Here is an 18687-nt window from a genome sequence, read left to right as displayed (position 1 = left end):
ACCCCTCACTGGAGGATTCTAGGCAGGACCTCCATGACTAAATAAAGCTTATCCTGCCCCATTCATTCACTAGTTTTTTTTTTTTTTTTTTGTTGTTGTTCTTTGTTTTTTCTAGACAGGGTTTCTCTGAGTAGCCCTGATTGTCCTGTTAATTGGAGATCCACCTGCCTCTGCCTCCCAAGCTGGGATTAAAGGTGTACACTATCACTACCTGACTCAATAGGGCTTTCCAAGCAAGTGCTCTGCTACTGAGCCTTACCCCTCAGCCCTCTTTTTACTTTGCATTTGAAACAGTGGCCCAGTCCACTAGGTTGCCCAGTCTGGCCTTGAACTTTTAAACCTCTTGCCTCAGCCTCCTGAGTTGCTTGGGATTAAGTCAGGGTTACTCTTCAGGCTTTCTGAACAGCATTCTGCTCTTCCTAGCCAGTAGAAGCAGGGCTGGGACATAAGAAGTGCCCCTCTGTCCCCACAGAAGTCCCCAAATAAGCCTAGAATCCCAAGGTATCCTTTACACCCTAGGTCAGCATGGCTTGTCGGCTGACAGAGGATCCTACCCTGACCCCCAGCACAGATGGATATCCATACCTGGAGCTTTGGCCTTGACTCCTGTGCCAGTGGGAACTCCAGGGAGTACCCCCACACCTGGGAACCGAGCTCCTGATGGGCAAAGACATGGGTGACAGTGAGAGAAGGGAAACTCTGCTTGGCAACCCCTGCCCACCTTAGATCTATTAACTAATCTGTTTCTGTACTGACGGCCAATCACAGGCATGACTGACTCACAGGGCAAGTAAAGCAAGGCCAGTTGGTAAGGACTTCCTTCCCCTGTGTGGCTCAAGCTCAGAGAATTTTATTTATTTATTTATTTATTTATTTATCTATCTATTTATTTATTTATTTATTTTTGGTGGTGCTGTGAATGGAACCCAGGGTCACAAACATGTACTAACCCCTCACTGGGGATTCTAGGCAGGTGCTCTACCACTGAGTCACACACACCCCAGCCCCTCACTGGGGGATTCTAGGTGGCTACTCTAATGCCAAGACATGCCCCCACCCCTAGTGCTCTTCTTTTGGAAACAAAGACTGGTTAAGTTATCCAGGCCAGACTTGAACTTCTGATTCACCTATCTCAGCCTTCCAAATGGCTGGGGTAGCAGGCCTGTGCCACTAGGCCTGGCTGGAAGATCCGACTCTTAATCCCAACTCATCTGAGCCTGATTTCAGCCTCGGTGGACCTCAGCTGTAAGTTAGAGATCCATCGTGACCAAGAGGAAAGGGACAGAGAGATCTATAGCCGCACCACCCTGAATGTGTCTGATTGCAGAAGCTAAACTAAGTAGGATGGAGCTAGTTAGTACTTGGATGGGAGAAAGCGCGGAGAGGCCCAGCCAGTGTGCCATGCCTCCTGGTGGCTACCTCACAATGGATTGGAATCTGCCCGATTTTTCCCTCCTCTCCTGCCTCCCCTGGGGCTTGGCTACCTCAACCAGGAAGGAAGGGGTGCTCTGTCAGCAAATCCCTGAATCTGGGCTTTTGGGGGATTTCAGGAGGCCTTGCTGGGTGGGGAGGTAGGTCCTGGCAGGGAAAGAAGTGAGGGACAGTTCTTAGGGGGTCTCCTGTAGGGCACATTTCCTGGGCGTGCCAATGCCTGGTGACTCAGGACTTTTGGGAAGAAGCTGGCTACATTAGGGAGTCCATCTGTCCTCTGAGGACGGTTTTAAGACTGTGATGAGGGTGTTGGCCTGGGGTGAGGGACTGGGTGGGGCTGGGGAAGCTGACCTCGGTTGCCAAGGACCCAGTGTTCATTAAGTTGAACTTGGACACTTAGGGAAACAGCCACTGGGCTCAGCTAGTCTCAGTTTTAGGAGGGAGAGCAAGAGGGTAGATCCCAACTTCTTCCTTCCTTCCTTCCTTCCTTCCTTCCTTCCTTCCTTCCTTCCTTCCTTCCTTCCTTCCTTCCTTCCTTCCTCCCCCCTCCTCTTTCTTTCTGATAGAGTTCAAGCTGGCCCAACACTTGTTCAGGGATGACCTTGAACTCTGTCTCCACCTTCCGCGCTTTGGCAGTTCAAGAGTGTGTCACCCTATCTGGTTTAGGAGGTGCCGGGGGTGGAACCCAGGGCTTTGTGTATGCTAGGCAAGTACTCTACCCCCTGAATCATCCCCAACCTACTCTTTTTAAAAATTATCTTTATTTTATGTGTATGGTGTTTGGCCTGGGTGCATGTCTGTACACTGCACGCATGCCCGATGCCCTTGGAGAACAGAAGAGTCAACAGACTGTTGTGAGCAACCATATGTGTGCTAGGAATTGAACCCAGGGTCCTCTGGAAGAGCAGCCTGTGCTCTTAATCTCTGAGCCATCTCCTTAGCCCCACTTTTTGTTTTTCGAAATCAGGTCACATTATGTAGCCCTGGCTGACCTCAAACTTAAGATCCTTATGCCCCATCCTTCAAAGTGCTGGAGTTAAACGCATGTACCACCACCACACCTGGTTTATGGGATGCTGAGGATGGAACCCATGCTAAGCAAGCGCTGTATCAGCTGACCTACATCCCCAGTCCATCCTTCTCGTTCTCACCTGTGCCCGGGAGCACTCCGCCTGGGTACACACCTGGAAGACCAACACCTGGAGGCAAAAGAACAAGGAACTTAGTAGAGGTTCTGCCGTCCCTTCAGACAGCGGCAACAAGAGGTCCAGGCCTTGCAAGCCAGTGTGCGCACTGGGATAGCTTGGGCCAGATAGAGCGTGACCACAGCACTCCCTGCTCCATGTCAGAGAGAGCCTGCACATCCTCCAAGGCCCGATTTAACTGTCTTCTGGAGCCCACAGCCTGTTGACGCAGCCCCGCCAGCCCACCTCAAGTCTAAAGGCTTCCAGATGTTTGCCTTTTATTTAACCTGAAGTCACTTCCTAAAGAGCATGGGGCCAAATGAGCACCAGATGGGGGTGCCGCAGGATGCTGGGCTCCCCTCCAGCTCTACCGGGAACAGCTGTGGGCCCTTCTGTTCTGACTCAACATTTAAAACCTCAGTTTCCCCATCTGTGATCCAGAGCCCGTCTGTGAGGTCTCTTTTTGCTCCAAGATCATAGAGATTTTTAGAAGCCAGGATCAAGTCACTCAGCCCCATTGCCCAAACAGATCTGCTGCCCCCGGATCCAGTTTGTACTGCTCCCTTCATCTTCCAGCTTGTTGGAGCAGGAGAGGGCTCTGACCTCAGCGGACTCCTAGACCTCTGACCTCTAACCTCCCCCCCCCCCCCATAGATTCTGCACTGACCCGGAACTTTTCCAGGCTTTGCTCCCACTCCGACGCCAGCGGCTCCAGCTCCAACTTGTGGTACCACGGCACCTGAATGGAAGGAATTGCAGAGCTGACTCCACTCAGGTCTGCAGGCACCACCTTGAGTCACTCAAGTCTGGTCACCATACCTGTTGATACTCCTAAGCCACCAATGCCACCAAGACCAGCAACACCACCAGGGACGCCGCCAATTCCGACACCAGGGACTCCACCAACTCCACCAACTCCAGCACCAGGAACGCCACCGACTCCACCAAGCCCGACCCCTGCATAGCCAGAAGCAGGAGAGTTCAGGGATCAGACAGGGACCATGCCTTAAGGTCTCTCCTGTCACCAAACCACTTTAAGACTGGGTACAAGCCGGGCGTTGGTGGCGCACGCCTTTAATCCCAGCACTCGGGAGGCAGAGGCAGGCGGATCTCTGTGAGTTCGAGACCAGCCTGGTCTACAGAGCTAGTTCCAGGACAGGCTCCAAAGCCACAGAGAAACCCTGTCTCGAAAAACCAAAAAAAAAAAAAAAAAAAAAAAGACTGGGTACAAGCCGAGTGGTGGTGGCGGCACACACCTTTAATCCCAGCACTCGGGAGGCAGAGGAAGGAAGATCTCTGTGAGTTCGAGGCCAGGCTGGTCTACAGAGAGAGTTCCAGGACAGGCTCCAAAGCTACAGAAAAACCCTGCCTCGACCCCCCGCCCCCCCAAAAAAGCAAAGACTGGGTACAACTAGCGGCCCACATCATCTCCCCAGGGAAGTAGGATCTCCCCACCCCACCCCACAACTCTTGTCTCCTGGGTCTGGGTGAGGGAGCGTTCTCTGAGAATTTCAGTGTCTGGGAAAGTCACGGGGCAGATAGAACTATCCCAAAAATATTCCACTCACCGGCTTTGGCAGCAGCTTTGTAAGCTGCAGCTGGCCCCGCTCCGGGCAACAGAGCTCCTGCGGCTCCTGCACCAGGCACCACACCTCCTGCCCCTGGAAAGGCCCCGAGACCTATGGAAGAGAGCATAAATGAGGTCCGGAAGTGCCCTGCTCAGTGGGAGCTGCAGAACCTCAGCCCAGCCTGGGCCCTTCCACTCAGGAGAGTATTCAAGGTTCCGTGTCCTCTGAAGGCCTTCAACATGGTTGGCCCTGCTCACCAGGACAGGAGCATGTGTTAGAGCAACGGTTCTCAGCCTGTGGGTTGTGACCATTTGGGGGCGGAATAACCCTTTCACAGCAGTGGTACAAGACCATCGGAAAACACAGATTTTATTTTATGATTCATAAGCGGCAACAATACAGCTATGAAATAACAATGAGAAATAATATGGCTGGGGGTCACCGCAACATGAGGAGCTGTATCAAAGGGTCCTGGCATTAGGAAGGTCGAGAACCACTGTGTTAGAGGATTCCTATGTCTAGCTGCTCAGCTCGGCCAGACAAAGCTGTGTGAATCTCTTAGTCCTTGAGTCAAAGTCTGGCTATGTATGTAGTCCAGGCTGGCCTGGAAATCGTTATGAGGCCGAGGATAATGGAGAACTCCCTGATCCTCCACCTCCCATGTGCTGGGTTCACAGGCACTTCACTACCTCTGGTTTATGCAGTGCTGGAGATGGAAGCCAGAGCAGGCAAGCCCAGTCTCAACATGTATGTATACATGTGTGTATACATATACATGTGCATGTATACATATACAAATGCATATATAAATATGCATTTGAGAAAAGATCTCACTGTGGAACTCTAGCTGTACTGGAACTCCCTATGCAGACCAGGCGGGCCTTGAACTCACAGAGATCTTTCTGCCTCTGCCTCCTGAGTGCTGAGATTAAAGGTGTCTGTTGCCATGCCCAGCCTCAATTTTTTTTTTTTTTGAGACAAGGTCGATATAGCTAGGCTGGCCTTGAACTTGCTATGTAGCCCAGGTTGGCCTTGAACCCATGTCATTATGCCTTTGTTCGCCAAGCGCTGGTACTCTGAGCGTTGCACCACACCATCTCCGGTCCCCAGTTTGCTCCGATGCCTTTTCTGGTGGGCAGATCTGCTGGGCCAGCAAGGAGATGCCTCCCTCTAGTCTCATCTCTCTATTACAATTGTCCCCTTGGGTGGCTTCTTAGGAGCAGATGACTGGTGTTATGCTTCATCTCATCAACACCTGCTTTCCACTCTGTGCCCTGACTGCTGTTTATCCCAGGCAGGTGCCCCAGGCTGGTGTGAGAGGCTGGCATCTTGCTCAGGGGTTCACACTAACCTGCCCCAGGGCCAGCACCGGCGATTCCTCCAGGGCCTGTGAAGAAGAGAGAGGAAGAGAAGTTAAGGATGTGGGTTTCACACCTGGGCTCCTTGTAAGACGAGTGCTGGAGTGGGTGGGGTGGGTGTCTAGGCTGGTCCCTATATCTTCAGTTCTGTGGTGGTGGAGGGCAATGGTTCTGATAAATCTGCAGCCATCAGATAGTAATCAAATGCTCTGTGTGGAGGTGACTGATTATCTCTAACAAGTGTGACTGGCTCGTGCGTCTCCTAGGATGCCTGGCTGGTTTTCTATGAAGGCGGAAGTGGTCTGTAAGCAAACCCTCAGCCTTCCAAGGCCAGCCTTGCTCCCATTAGTAGCTGTCACGCCAGGCATCTTCTCTGCTTCCTTGATTGTACATCCTGACATAGACCCCTCCCCTCACCCTGTATCTGTAAATGTGTCTCCACCACTTCCTGCTTTTTGTGTTTTGAGTCGGTCTCACGTAGCCCAGGCTTGACTCAAACTCGCTATGTATCTTAACATTCTGATTCTCCTGGCTCTACCTCCCAAATGCTGGGATTTTAGGCAGTTAATAGGAAAGTCCAGTTTATGTGGTCCTAGGCTTTATGCATGCTAGGTTAGGGCTGTGTGATCTGAGCCACATCCCCTGTCCTGGGGGTTCTTCCTGTAGAGCATCTAGTCATCCTTCTATCCAGAATCCTCCTTGCTAAGATTCATGAGAAGCCAAATGGGTCCCTCTGGCTCTCTCCTTTCCACATCTGGGCCCGATCATTCCTTCTCCTCCTTCAGGAGACATTCCACGGCCTTGGCCTTGACCGATGGGCCCAGTTAGGTTGGAGTTTTGGAGGCTTGCCTTGGCAGGCTTGTTTCCAATTATGGGAAAAATCTCTTGCCAGCACCAGCTCTGGTTGTGGGGTCTAGAGTTGTAGGGCAAAGTCCTCTAAGTGATCCCTCCCCCCAATGCATAGGGTCTGCTGCTAAGGAGGGGTCTACCTGGCTCTCACTCCTCTGACTAGCTTTCCCCACTTATCCTCTAACTGTAAGAGGGTTGAGCATATAACTTAGTATAGTGATTGCCAAGCATGTAGCAAAAGTCCTCTAAGTGTGTGTATATTGCAGACATCTGTAAGGTGGGTCTGTAATGAGCCATGTAGTATGATATGGTGGTGGGCAGGGACTGGGGCTGCCTGGCTCAATCATTTCCTGGTCTCACCTCCCAGTCACTCCCCAGTTCTGTCAACAGCTCCCCTGAAGCTAGCCCTGTTTCCTACGCTTGTAGAGGATCGGGGGCACGCTCAGATCTTTCCTGTCTGATGGAGGGGCTGAGAGGACAAGACTGGATGGGAAGTAAGAAAGATTGGGGTGAAGTTTGGGAGTGGCCTGGTCTCTGCGGTTGCCCCTCTTTATCAGCAGTCTTGCGCAGTTTATCCTCACCCTCTGTTCTCCCTCTCTTTCGGACTCACCTGCTCCAAAGGCCCCCAGAAGCCCGGCACCTGAAGAGACAGAGAAAAAGTTACTGTCGGATCACAGCTACGAGCCCAGGGCCTTCCGGGCCTGTCCCCTTCTTTTCGGGGTCAGAAAGTTCTAGACTCAGGTCCTGGGCTCCTTCCCATGGTCTTTGTAGATGAAAGAGTCACCTTACCATTTCTTGAGCCTCAGTTTACCCATCTTTATGATGACTTTTAAAATGATAATTTTTAAAAAGATGTATTTTATCTTTTTAAATGATGTGCATTTGTATGTGTCATGTGTGTGGGTATGTGCAAATGGGTGCAGGTTCTCACAGATGTCACAGCTGTCAGATCCCCCAAAGCTGAGATAACAGACCACTGTGGGCTGCCTGATGTGAGTGCTGAGAGATGAGCCTGGGACCTCTGTAAGAGCAGTACATGCTCTTAATCACTGAGCCACCTCTCTAGTCCCCTAAATGATGATCTTTAATCTATTTCTATTATATGTATGAGTGTTTAGGCTGCTTGTATGTGTGTACATCACGTGTGTGTGTCTGGTGCTGGTGGGGGGTCAGTAAAGGAAGTCTAATTCCCAGGAACCAGAGCTACATGTGAGCTATGTTATATGTGCATGCCGGGAACTGAACTCGGGTCCTCTGCAAGATCATCAAGTGCTCGTAATTGCCAAGCCATCTCTCTAGTCTCCCCTACTTTCCTTTTCGAGACAGGGTTTCATGTAGCTGTGGCTGACTTTAAACTCAATGGGCAGCCAAGATGACCTTGAACTCCTGATCCCCTGGTCTGTACATCCTGGTTGCTGAGATTACAGGCACAGGCCTCCGTGTTCTATTATGCAGTGTTAGGGATGGAAACCAGGATTTCTGCATGTTAGGCAAGTGTTCTACCAACCAACAGAGCTGCCACAAACCCAGACCCAGCCTTTTTTTTTTTTTTTTTAGAAAGGGTCTCACTGTGTAGCCCTGGCTGGCTTGGAACTTGCTATGTAGACCAGGCTGGCCTCAAATTCGTAGATATCTGCCTGTCTCTACTTCTCAAGTGCTAGGGTTAAAGTCCTGTGTTACTATGTCTGGTATCTATCTATCTATCTATCTATCTATCTATCTATCTATCTATCTCTCATCTTCTGCTTTCTTGACTTAGGGTCTCACTGTATAATTCAGGCTGATTTTGAACTTGCATATAGCCCAGACTGGCCTTGAACTGGTGATTTTCCTGCCTCAGTTTCCACAACACTTAACTCACTCTGTAGCCTTGAACTCAAGGTCCTCTGGCCTCTGCCTCTTGAATGCTGGAACGACAGGCTTCTGCCCCTGTGCTCGGCTAATATGCCCATCTACTCGTGGCTTCCATGATTCCTACTTTCTTAGGGCCACTGACTGTGTGAGCAGGGAACACCTACTATGTGCAGCCTACATGGGTGTCCTGTGGATACTCATCCTGCCTCCTTCTCATCGTTGCCCATACCCCTTGTTTGTAGTGGCTGGCCAGCCTGCTGGCCTCCAGCTGGTGCTCTGGGTGTGGGCAGAGCTGGTTCCCAGCTGCCTGGTCCCCCACTGAGAGCTCAGGCAGGGAGGGGCCAGCCTACAGCACCCACATGGAGGAGCAGCTGCCAAGTCACCCACCCCTGCTCCCTGGGGATTAATTGTTCCCAAACACAATCTGTACAATCCCTACACTCCATCCCATCCTGCCTGGGCAGGCCCGGACATCCCTCTAGCCAGGATGTGGGGACCTTCATCGGGTTATTCATGGTGGCCTGGCCAAGCCTTTTACGGACTTCCGTCTATGTATCCTGAGGCTGAAAGATGACCGTAGGAACTGGACCTGGTAGCACATGCCTACCGTTTCAGCTACTCAGGAGGCTGAGGCAGCAGGATCTATATATCAAGGCCTGTCTGGGTTATATAGTTCAAGGTCAGCCTGGACAACTTAGGGAGAGCCTGTATCAAAATAAAAATAAGGCTCAGTGGGTAAAGGCCCTTGTCACTAAGCCTGACAACATGAGTTCGATTATTGGAACCTACAAGGTGGAAGAAGAGAATCAATGCTCAAAAGTTACCCTCTGACCTCTACAGGCACACTGGGGTACATGCATACTATACCCATAATAAATAAATATACAAACCAATAAATGAAAGTAGTTTTTGAAGAAATGTAAAAAGAGATCCAGGGATGTAGCTCCGTGGTCGAGTGCTTGCCTTGCATATAACAGACTCTGAGTTCCATCTTTGGTACCGCAAAGAGAATTAACGAGCCATGGAATCTCCTGGCTTTAAAAATTCTCAGCCCCTAGAACCTAGCTTGTCCAGATGCCCCGTTCTTTTCCTCCCTTGCTGGCCCTGGTCCTGAAGTTTCACAACTCCCATAGAGTTTAGGGAAGGAGAATCAGCTTCTCGCACATTCGTTAGTAGTTGGGTCATCTGTCATCAGGGTTTTGTAAGAGCAGTTGGACCTCCAACTGTCCAGGAGCATGTGACTTTGGAGCCAGGGTGGCAGGCACTGGGTGGGGATGCCTATGCCACATAGAGAGCATCACACACAGGGGAGGGGCATCAATATGACTAGGGTGCCGTGTGTGTGTGTGTGTGTGTGTGTGTTTATTAAGAGGGATGCAACACAGGGTTTCCAACTTGCTTACCCTGGTGTGATACTCCTAGCCCCTCACTGGGGGATTCTAGGCAGGGTCTCTACCACTGAGCCACACCCCAGCCCCTCACTGGGGGATTCTAGGCAGGTGCTCTACCATTGACCTATATCCTTAGTATTCTTTCTACCTTTTATTCTGAAACAGGTCTTGATATCTATCTGAGGCTGACCTCTCTTACTCAGAACCCTCCTGTCTCAACCTTCTAAGGAGCTAAGATCACAGGTGTGTGCCACCAGACCATGGCCTCCACCTGCTTCTTATTCCACAGCATTTCATTGAAAGACCCCTCACCACTTTGCCACCTCAAAGCTGAGAGTGACCACTGTTGGAAGATCCCAGCACAGCTGATGAAGCAGAGCTATGATTTTTTTTTCCTTACTAGAAAATTCCATGATCTAGACATAGTTGGAAAGAGGCTGGGAACAGGCAGGGAGGTCATCTGGGGCCAGGGGTCAGGTTTAGCTTTAAAGTTGAACTCACATCTGGGTCAGAAGTCAAATGTCTAGATATAGCATCTGGGGTCTTCCATTCTAAGTGCTACCTTACAGGAGACCGTGGGGACCTCAGATGCTGCTTTGCCTGAGACATCAGGGTTTTTCTTTTTCTGGGACTGGGAGCAGAGGACACTCTCCAGGAAGCTGGCACATTGGGCCCATGCTGGACATAGGCCACTGAACTGCCCCCAACCTCCTGTGTCCGGCCAACTTGTGGCCTGACTCTAGCCTGTTGATACCTGTTGATACCTGATAGCTGCTGCCTACAGCTCCCTCCTTTTGGATCCCTTGCCAGGCATGGCTCTGTGAGTCCCTACCTTCCCCATTTCAGGGGCCTTGCTTAGATCTTACCTGGTTTAGGTGGTTTTCCTCCAGGTCCCAGACCTGCAGAGAGAAGAGATGATGATGAATGGCAGGGAAGAAGTGACTCATTTCCCTTTCTCTGTCTGTCTTTCTCTCTGTGTCTCTGTCTGTCTGTCTGTCTGTCTGTCTGTCTGTCTGTCTGTCTGAGACAGGGACTCATCATAGCCCAGGCTGATCTCAAATCCATGATATAGCCAAGGATGACTTTGAACTCCTGAATCTCCTACCCCTAACTCCCAAGTTCTGGTATTACAGGCATGTACCTCCTCCTATCTCTTAGTACTTATCCATTGCTTACGCCCGCCCCACAGTAGAGGGTGAGGGCTGTATGTGGGTCTCTTCCTCAAGTGCTAGAGGTGATGCCTAGAAAGTTCTCTTGCTTAGTCATGGAGTCTCTGGGAGCCCATCTTTCCCTCTGGAGTTTGTTGAGTGACAGCTTCTCGGCTTGTTTTGAGATTATGTCTCATGTTGTTCAGGCTGGTCTTGAACTTGTTATATAGTCAAGGATGACTCTGAATTCTTGATCCCTAGTTTCTACCTCCTCAGTGCTGGGGTTATAGGCATGCACCAACATCTCCAGCAATTTCTCAGTTTTTTTTTTCCCTCAAGAGGAGTTAATCTCCACCTGGCAGGATTGTTGAGAGAGGAGATCAAAGAAAACATAAAAGTAGGTAGGGGCCATGAGGATCTAAAAGGGCCATCGGGGTTTTGTTTTTAAGTAGGTCTCTTTCCCAGGGGATGTTCAACCTGTACAACATTAGTTGCTGGAATCTCTTGAAGACCTGAGGTTTAATGTGTGTTGGGGGGGGGGTCACGATGACACCAAGATGCTTTCATTGAGGAGCCTAAGGCTAGTTTCTGAGCTTACCTCCTGCTCCTCCCAGTCCTCCGATACCAGCCCCTGTGTGTGCATTGAGAGAGAGAAACATCAGAGGTTAGTATCCAGACAAGCCACACCCCACCACCATCAAATTCTAGCTGTAGAACTTCGGGCAAGTCAACTCCTATGACCCAGTTTCTTTTCCTGTCTTACTGACTCAATAGCCTTGTGTCAGTTTGTCCTAGGATGGAACTAGAGGGACTTTTGACTTCATGCCAGTTATTTTCTTTCCATATTTTTCATGTATGTGTGTCTGGTATGAGTGTGTATATGCATGTGTGCATGTTTGTATGTGTGTGTGTGTGTATGTGTGTGTGCATTCCTGTGGAGGCCCAAAGTTGATGTCTAGAGTCATCCACCATCACTTATTCATTGGTGCAGGGTGTGCCAATCAAACCCCAAGTTCACCAGTGTGGATAGCTAGCTCGCTCCACAATTACAGGCATTTGCCATGACCCATGGTTTATGAGATGCTGGGGCTTCACACACACTAGGCAGACGCTCTACCCATCAAGCTGCACCCCCAGCTTAGTCGCTCTATTTATCTTCTCTGTTATTCTCCTCTGGGGGATTGCCAAGAGTGGGATTAAAGCTTTGAGGACTGCGAACCCTTCCAATGACAGGAATGTGTGAAGGCGCCAGCCTCCTGACAGCAGGGATTATGCTCCATCTTGTACAATATTTATGCTCTTAATAGATGTTCCATTAGCAGCTTTTCTTAGGGTGGAGACTACACAGCTCAAGCTGGCTTTGAACTCTTGACTTTCTATGTCTGGGATGCTACTGTTACAGATGTGTGCCTTCACATCTCGCTCTACTGATTGGATTGCTTTTTTTTTTTTTTTTTTTTTTTTTTTTTTTTTTTTTGAGGCTGGGTCTCTCACAGCCCAGGCTGGCTTGAGATCCTTCTATAGCCAAGAGATGTCCTTGAATGTCTGTCCTCCCAGTGCTGGGATTTATAGGTATGCAGCCACTATACCTGGTTTAAGCAGTGCTGGGGATGGTACCTGGGGTTTCACACATGCTAGGCAAACACTCTGCTAACTGAGCCACATCCCCAGCCTGGTTAACTTCTTCAGAAAATGGGCCTGATTTGCAGGTTCTCAGTGGCAGGAATGGAAATGTGATACCTTCTCTGGCCCATGAACTAGCTCAGTGGGTAAAGCTCATTTGCTGCCAAGCCTAACATATTGAGTTTCAGCCCTGGGACCCACACGGTGGTAGCAAAGATTCGATTCCCAAATGTCCTATGGAACTGGGCATGGTGTCATATGCTTTTAATCCAAGTCCCCCAGAGGATCTCTGTTAGTTCCAGTCCAGCCAGGGATACACAGTGGGACTCTGTCTCAAAAAACAAAACAAACCAAAAGAAACACCCAAACAAAATGAGTTGTTCTCTGATCTCCACATGCAAGCCCTAAATAAGTGTAATAAAAATACTTAAAAATATTCTATCTCTCATGAGCAATCCATCCCCATCTGTCATAAGTAGGTGTGTGGAAACTTCATGTACTTACCTGGATAATAGACTCCGCCAGGAACTCCGCCGGGAACTCCACCAGGCACAGCTCCTGGAACCCCTAGAAGGAAGAGGGTAGACTCTGATTAGCCAGGCACTCAGGCTTTTTGTTTTGGGGACAGGGTTTCACTATGTTGTGTAGCCCTGGCTGCCCTGGAGCTTGTTCTGTAGGCCAGGCTGTCCTCAAACTCACAGAGAGCTGCCTGCCTCTGCCCCCTAAGGGCTGGGGTTAAAGGCATACACCACTACTGACTGTCACCAACCGTGTTTTAATGAAGATATAGATAATGATTATGGTATTGTTTGCGTATAAATCAATGTCTGAGGGTAAACTATATATATATATATATATATATATATATATATATAGTGATTCCTTTGTGTATGTGTGTTTAGCAAGCACTCTACCACTGAACCACACCCCAGCCCCTCACTAGGGGATTCTAGGCAGGGGCTCTACCACTGAGCCATGCCCCAGCCCCTCACTGGGGGATTCTAGGCAGGGGCTCTACCACTGAGCCACACCCCAGCCCCTCACTAGGGGATTCTAGGCAGGGGCTCTCCCACTGAGCCACATCCCAGCCCCTCATTGAGGGATTTTAGGAAGGAGCGCTACCCACCGACATGACCCCAGTTCTTGTTTTATTGAGACAGGTCCTCACTACGTGGTTTAGACTGGTCTTGATCTTGCACCCCCTTCCCCCATCCCCAACCTCCTGAGAAGCCAAGATTATAAGCATGAACCACCACACCTGACTTTGCATTTTCTCATTCTTCCCAAAGTGTCTCAATGAAGCGGGAGGGGCAGAAGTTCTGAATTGTAGTTGCAGTAGACTTGAAATCAGGCCCAGAGAGGTTAAGGGAAGTGGTTGGGGTCACACAGCTGGGTAAACATGAAGCCTGGAGCAAACCCAGGCCACTTCTCTGAGCAGGAGGCTTAACACTGTTGACGAGAAGGGACCCTGCCTGTGATTGTGACTGGGCATCGGGCAAGGGACTCTGCCTACCTGCTTTACCCATGACTTTGCTCAGAGCTGGGCTGTAAGGCTGGAGTCAAATGTAAGAGGGCAGGCTGGGTGGTGACATCAGTTAGGAGTTAGCTGCTGTCTGGCTTCAGCTATTCCCACTCTGGTAGGATAGTGCAAGGTCAGTGTCCTTGGCCCCTGGGCAACTCTCTTTGGGTGGGGTTCTGGCCACCGACCCAGGGCTGTTTTGGGAGGCGCCAGGGATAGGAGGGGGTGGGAACACCATGAATGAGCCAATCAAATAGTTTCCTAAGGAACAGTTAATTCCAAGCCAAGGTCACGAATTTAGTCCCCAGGGACCAGCCAAAGCTTTCATTGGAGATGCTGGCCCTGGTTGTTGTCATGGCAACAAATGGAGACTCCTATACTGAGCCATGACCTCTAACCTTGACAAGTCACCTTGTCACCAGGACCCAAACTCTACTTTGCTGAAGGGAGCCCGAGAGTCATATGGTGAGGGATGCAAGGTGGGTGCCAGCCAGTCATGTAGCTTTTCAGTGGGTTCAGGGAGACTTCTCAGCCAGATGTCTGTGTGTCTGGCCTCAGACACTGGGTGACAATACACAGCTGGGCCTGCCTGGTCCCTGGACCTTGTCAGCCTAAGCAGGGCTAGGAATGTCTGGCCGTCATGGGCAGATTGTGCTAAAGTCCTGGCGCCACCACCTCCTGGGGTCTGTGCCCCTCCCCTCTCAACTCTGGAGAGATTGAGAGCCAGGCCTGGATGGTCCAGAGTGATCTGCTCAGAGCCTGGGGGCTCAGGGAGGGGTAGCCCCAGGGATCTGAGTCTGCAGGAAACAGACTTCTAGCATTGTCCTGAGCTGCCAAACACACATGGTCCCCCAAGCTTTTGATACCCTCCCAGGCTCTGGCCTCCAGCTCTGAGCCCCAAGCGGAGAGTTCCAGTCTCTGCCTCTCTCCTGCACTTTCTCTCCTTCTCTTCCTGTTCTTTCTGGTCTCCAGCCCCAGAGCTGTCTGTGGGAACAACAGGAACAAGGGAACAATGTGGTGGGAACGGCAAGGGGACCCAGGGCACTGCCCTCTGGCTTCTCTCCCAGCTGCTCATTCGGTGTGTGACCTCAGGCAAGTAACTGCATCTCCCCAGTGCTGGGATGACAGACCTGTGACACCCCACCTGGTTTGTTCCAGGCCTGGGAATAGAACCCAGGGCTTCATGCTCGCTAGGCACTCACCCTGCCAACGGAACCACCTCCTTAGCCAAGCCTCACTTTTTTTTCTTCCTCACAATGTAGGTGTGAGGTTTGCTGCTTCGCAGGGTTGCAAGCATTCAAACGAAAGGACAGATCCTAGTCAGACCCCGCACAGAAATAATTGTTAAAAGAAGGTGCTGGTGATCTTGGGTCCCCTGTTTTCTCTTAGTGCATGGCTAGGCCCAGGTATACAATAGGAACTCAATAAATGATGTGGGAGGGAGGCAGAGAGATTGGGTTGTGTCTGATTTGTTTCCTCACTCCCCCATAAGACCCCTGGGGGTGGTCTTGCTGAGCCCCTGACTTGACTAAACCCTAAGTCCTCTCAGAGTTCTGTTCTCCAACACCCTGCCTATAACCAGGTTCCCTCTTGAGGGCGCTGTTACTTCCCCTCTCTCCAGCTCCTCTCTGCTTTCCACAACCGTGTTTCATAGCCCAATCACATTGGTCCAGCGTCACACCCAACCCGGGACACCCCAGATAGTTGGAATGTTGTTTTGAGACGGGATCTCATTGTGTAGCATAAACTGGTTTCAAACATGAGATTCTCCAGCCTCAGCCACTAGAACGCTGAGAGGGCAGGCGTGTGCCACCAGGCCTGGCTAGAGTTTTTGATTCCTGTTTTTCACTGAGAGCTGCCTTCTCTTATCTTGGCTGCCAAGCCTCATGACTTGAGTTCAATCCCCAGAACCCGTGTGGCAGAGGGGAAGAGTTGACTCCCCCTCATTGTTCTCTGACCACCCCCACAGTGATATGTACATATAGACACAATAAATATAATAAGAATAAAGGACTCTGTAGAAAGGACATGTCGGCACACACCTGTAATTCCCATACTCAGAGGCAGAGACAGGAGGAGTGTGAGTCTGAGATCACGTTGCACTTCCTAGAGAGATGGAGGCTTTCCTGGGCTACACAGCAAGGTTCAGGCTAGCCTGTGAAACATAGCAAACCCCTTGTCTCAAAAATCATACACTGCTTATGGAGATCTCCCCACCCCCATGGTCTTCATTCCCACTGTCTCTCCTTTGTGCCAGCAGGGTTTCCTCCTGAGAACATCCTCACCTCCCACCAAGTCCTCTTCTCCAAGACCCTGCTGGAAGTCTTCGCTGTTCCTTCTCCTAGCCCACCACAATTTCTCCTGCCTTCAGTGCTTGGTCAGCCACAAGCAGCTGGCTTGGAACATACTTGTGTCTTGTTTTATGTGAGTCTGGCTCATTCCTCCTGTTAGCCTTGGGGCAAATCTCATCTCTCACATGTGTGAATCATGACCCTCGACTCCCAGGGATCCAAACAGTCCTCTGACCTGGGCTAGAAGCCCCGAAAACACCCCTTAGTCCTCTGCCTGTAAACTCTCCGAGAAGGGAGATCTTCAACCCTTTCATCTGTGTGGTCCGCACTCGGCTTGCTCCTGGGCGGCAGCCTGCTCCTCAGTGCCTCAGATTGTTTTTGGTTTTGCCTTCCCCTCTTCCTCTCTCCCCTCCCTTTGCCTAACTCTCCTCTCCTCCCCTCCTTTTCCCTCCCCTCCTTTTCTCTTTTCTCTTGTCTCCTCTTCTCTTCTCTTTTCTAACACAGGGCTTCTTTGTAGCCCAGGCTAGCTTGAACTCTGTATATAGCTTAGGCTGGATTTGGGTTTACAATCCTGTCTCAGCATCCTAAATCCTGGGGGATTAAAGGTCCCCATATTCAGTTAAGTTCTTCTCTCAAGAGTCCCCTCAGATTCTCTGGAGAACCCTCCCTGAGTCTTCTCCATTTTGGTTACCTGTTTATACACCAATCACTAGGGAGAATTAAGCCTTAGAAACCGGGCTGGGTAGGTCAGGGGCAGTGATGGGCACTTGGCAGGCAGAGGCAGGAGGATTGTTGTAAACTGGAGAGGACAATATGTCCTACCTACCAAGTTCCAGGCCAGCCAGAGCTACATATTCAAGAAATTCAAGAAACAAAAGTATTCTTTAACCTTAGGAAATTGGATCCAGGCTCAGTGGCTCACAAATGTAATTCCAGCTTTCGGGAAGTAGAAGTGGGAAGATCAGGAGTTCAAGGTCACCCTCAACCATTGAGTGAGTTCAAGGCCAGCTTGGTCAATATATGACCTTGTCTCAATAAAACAAAAACAAACACACAAACAAAAAATAAAGCAAGACAAAACAAAAAACCCATCTTAGAGGTTGGGCTTATAGCTCAGAGGTAGCACACTTGCCCAGCTTGCACAAAGCTTTGGGTTCAGTTCCCAGCATAACCCCTTCCTAAATAAACAAAAAGAACAAACAACAATAATAAAACAATAAAAACCAAACAAAAGTCCAAAATAACAAAATCAATAACAAATAAATAATTTTAAAAAACCTTAGAAAAGTAAAGATAGGAGCTAATTTCGTGGCTCATCAGACCCTGAGGAAATTGTAAGACAAAGACACTCCACAGCTTTGCTGTCCCATGACTCCAGTGGATATATTTTTGGCAGCTGTCAAGTTGCTACTGTTACCCTTGCACCCAAACCCCAGGGATGCTTAGGGGCTGGGTGCTAAAAATAGGGATGTTGTTTCCCTTCCGCAGACAGGGAAACTGAGAGTCAACCAGATGCAGCACCTTGGCCTGGTATCTATGTACATTTGACCTTGCCACTAGGAGGTTAGCGGGACTAGCGGGTCCTGGCAGGGGGCTCTACCAAGCCCAAACCCAGTGGGGCAGCCTGGATTGAGCAGATAAAACCTCACCAAGATGCTTGTTGTGTGTGTTTGCCGGACCCTTTGCAAAAGTTGTCCATGCTCCTGCATTTGGGTGCGCTATCCCTTGTTCCAACCAGACGCACAGAGTCGGATCAAGGCACTAAATCTTTGGCAGCTTATCAGAGGCACCTGGGGAGCTGTCAACCCTCAAATCCCTTGAACAAGAGCCTCCACAGATCAAAGAGAGGAAGAATTCTTAGGTCACAGCATAGGACCAGGCAACCATCATGCCCCCATCAGGCTTATCCTGAGATAAACTTTCAGCGTGTAAATGGGGGGGGGGATACAGAAAACATTTCTGGGGTCAGGAAGATCACAGAACTTCGTTTTATGTCCGATCCTCCAACATGTACTTTTTTGAAGAAAGAGTTTCTTGTAGCCCAGGCTAGCCTAGAACTCACTCTATAGATGATGAACCCCTGATCCTCCTGTCTCCATCTTTCCAAAGTGCAAGGCTGCTATAGGCAAGGGTACTACCATGCTTGATTTTTTTTTCTCCTTTTGGTGACCTTTTATTTTAATTTTGTTTTGGGGGGCTAGAGTCTCACCATCTAGCACGGGCTGGCTTGGAATTCCCTCTGTGGCACAGGACTCACATCCACGGTGATCCTGCTGTCCTAGTCTTGGGAGCTCCTGAGCCACACCTGGTTTATATATCCCCTCTAACACAGGGGCTGACGCAAGCCATTAGTCAGAGGAAATGTTATTATCACCCCCATCAGCGACGAGGAACTGGTGCCCATGGCATCTTTCTCTTGGGGAGACCGGGATCCCCCCAGGACCAGACAGGTGGGAGACTAGGTAGGTGTG

General features: G+C 50.1%; 1 protein-coding gene across 2 annotated transcripts in view; it reads right to left on the bottom strand.

Moving 5' to 3' along the window:
* The window catches only part of Eln (elastin), a 43563-nt gene that overhangs the window by 22476 nt on the left and 2400 nt on the right, over positions 1-18687 (bottom strand). For both annotated transcript variants that reach the window (XM_057765667.1, XM_057765668.1), the window contains exons 2-11: positions 12911-12973; positions 11382-11414; positions 10502-10534; positions 7001-7030; positions 5535-5570; positions 4184-4294; positions 3435-3572; positions 3283-3354; positions 2583-2630; positions 586-657 (exon numbers count right to left, since the gene is read on the bottom strand). In XM_057765667.1, coding sequence (XP_057621650.1) covers positions 586-657; positions 2583-2630; positions 3283-3354; positions 3435-3572; positions 4184-4294; positions 5535-5570; positions 7001-7030; positions 10502-10534; positions 11382-11414; positions 12911-12973 — 636 coding nt within the window. The remainder of the gene's footprint in view (positions 1-585; positions 658-2582; positions 2631-3282; positions 3355-3434; positions 3573-4183; positions 4295-5534; positions 5571-7000; positions 7031-10501; positions 10535-11381; positions 11415-12910; positions 12974-18687) is intronic.

Source organism: Chionomys nivalis, chromosome 3 (assembly GCF_950005125.1).
Source record: "Chionomys nivalis chromosome 3, mChiNiv1.1, whole genome shotgun sequence".
In the NCBI taxonomy this organism is placed as follows: Eukaryota; Metazoa; Chordata; class Mammalia; order Rodentia; family Cricetidae; genus Chionomys; species Chionomys nivalis.
Note: the sequence above shows the minus strand (reverse complement) of the source record. Positions and strands in the feature narration are given on the sequence as shown.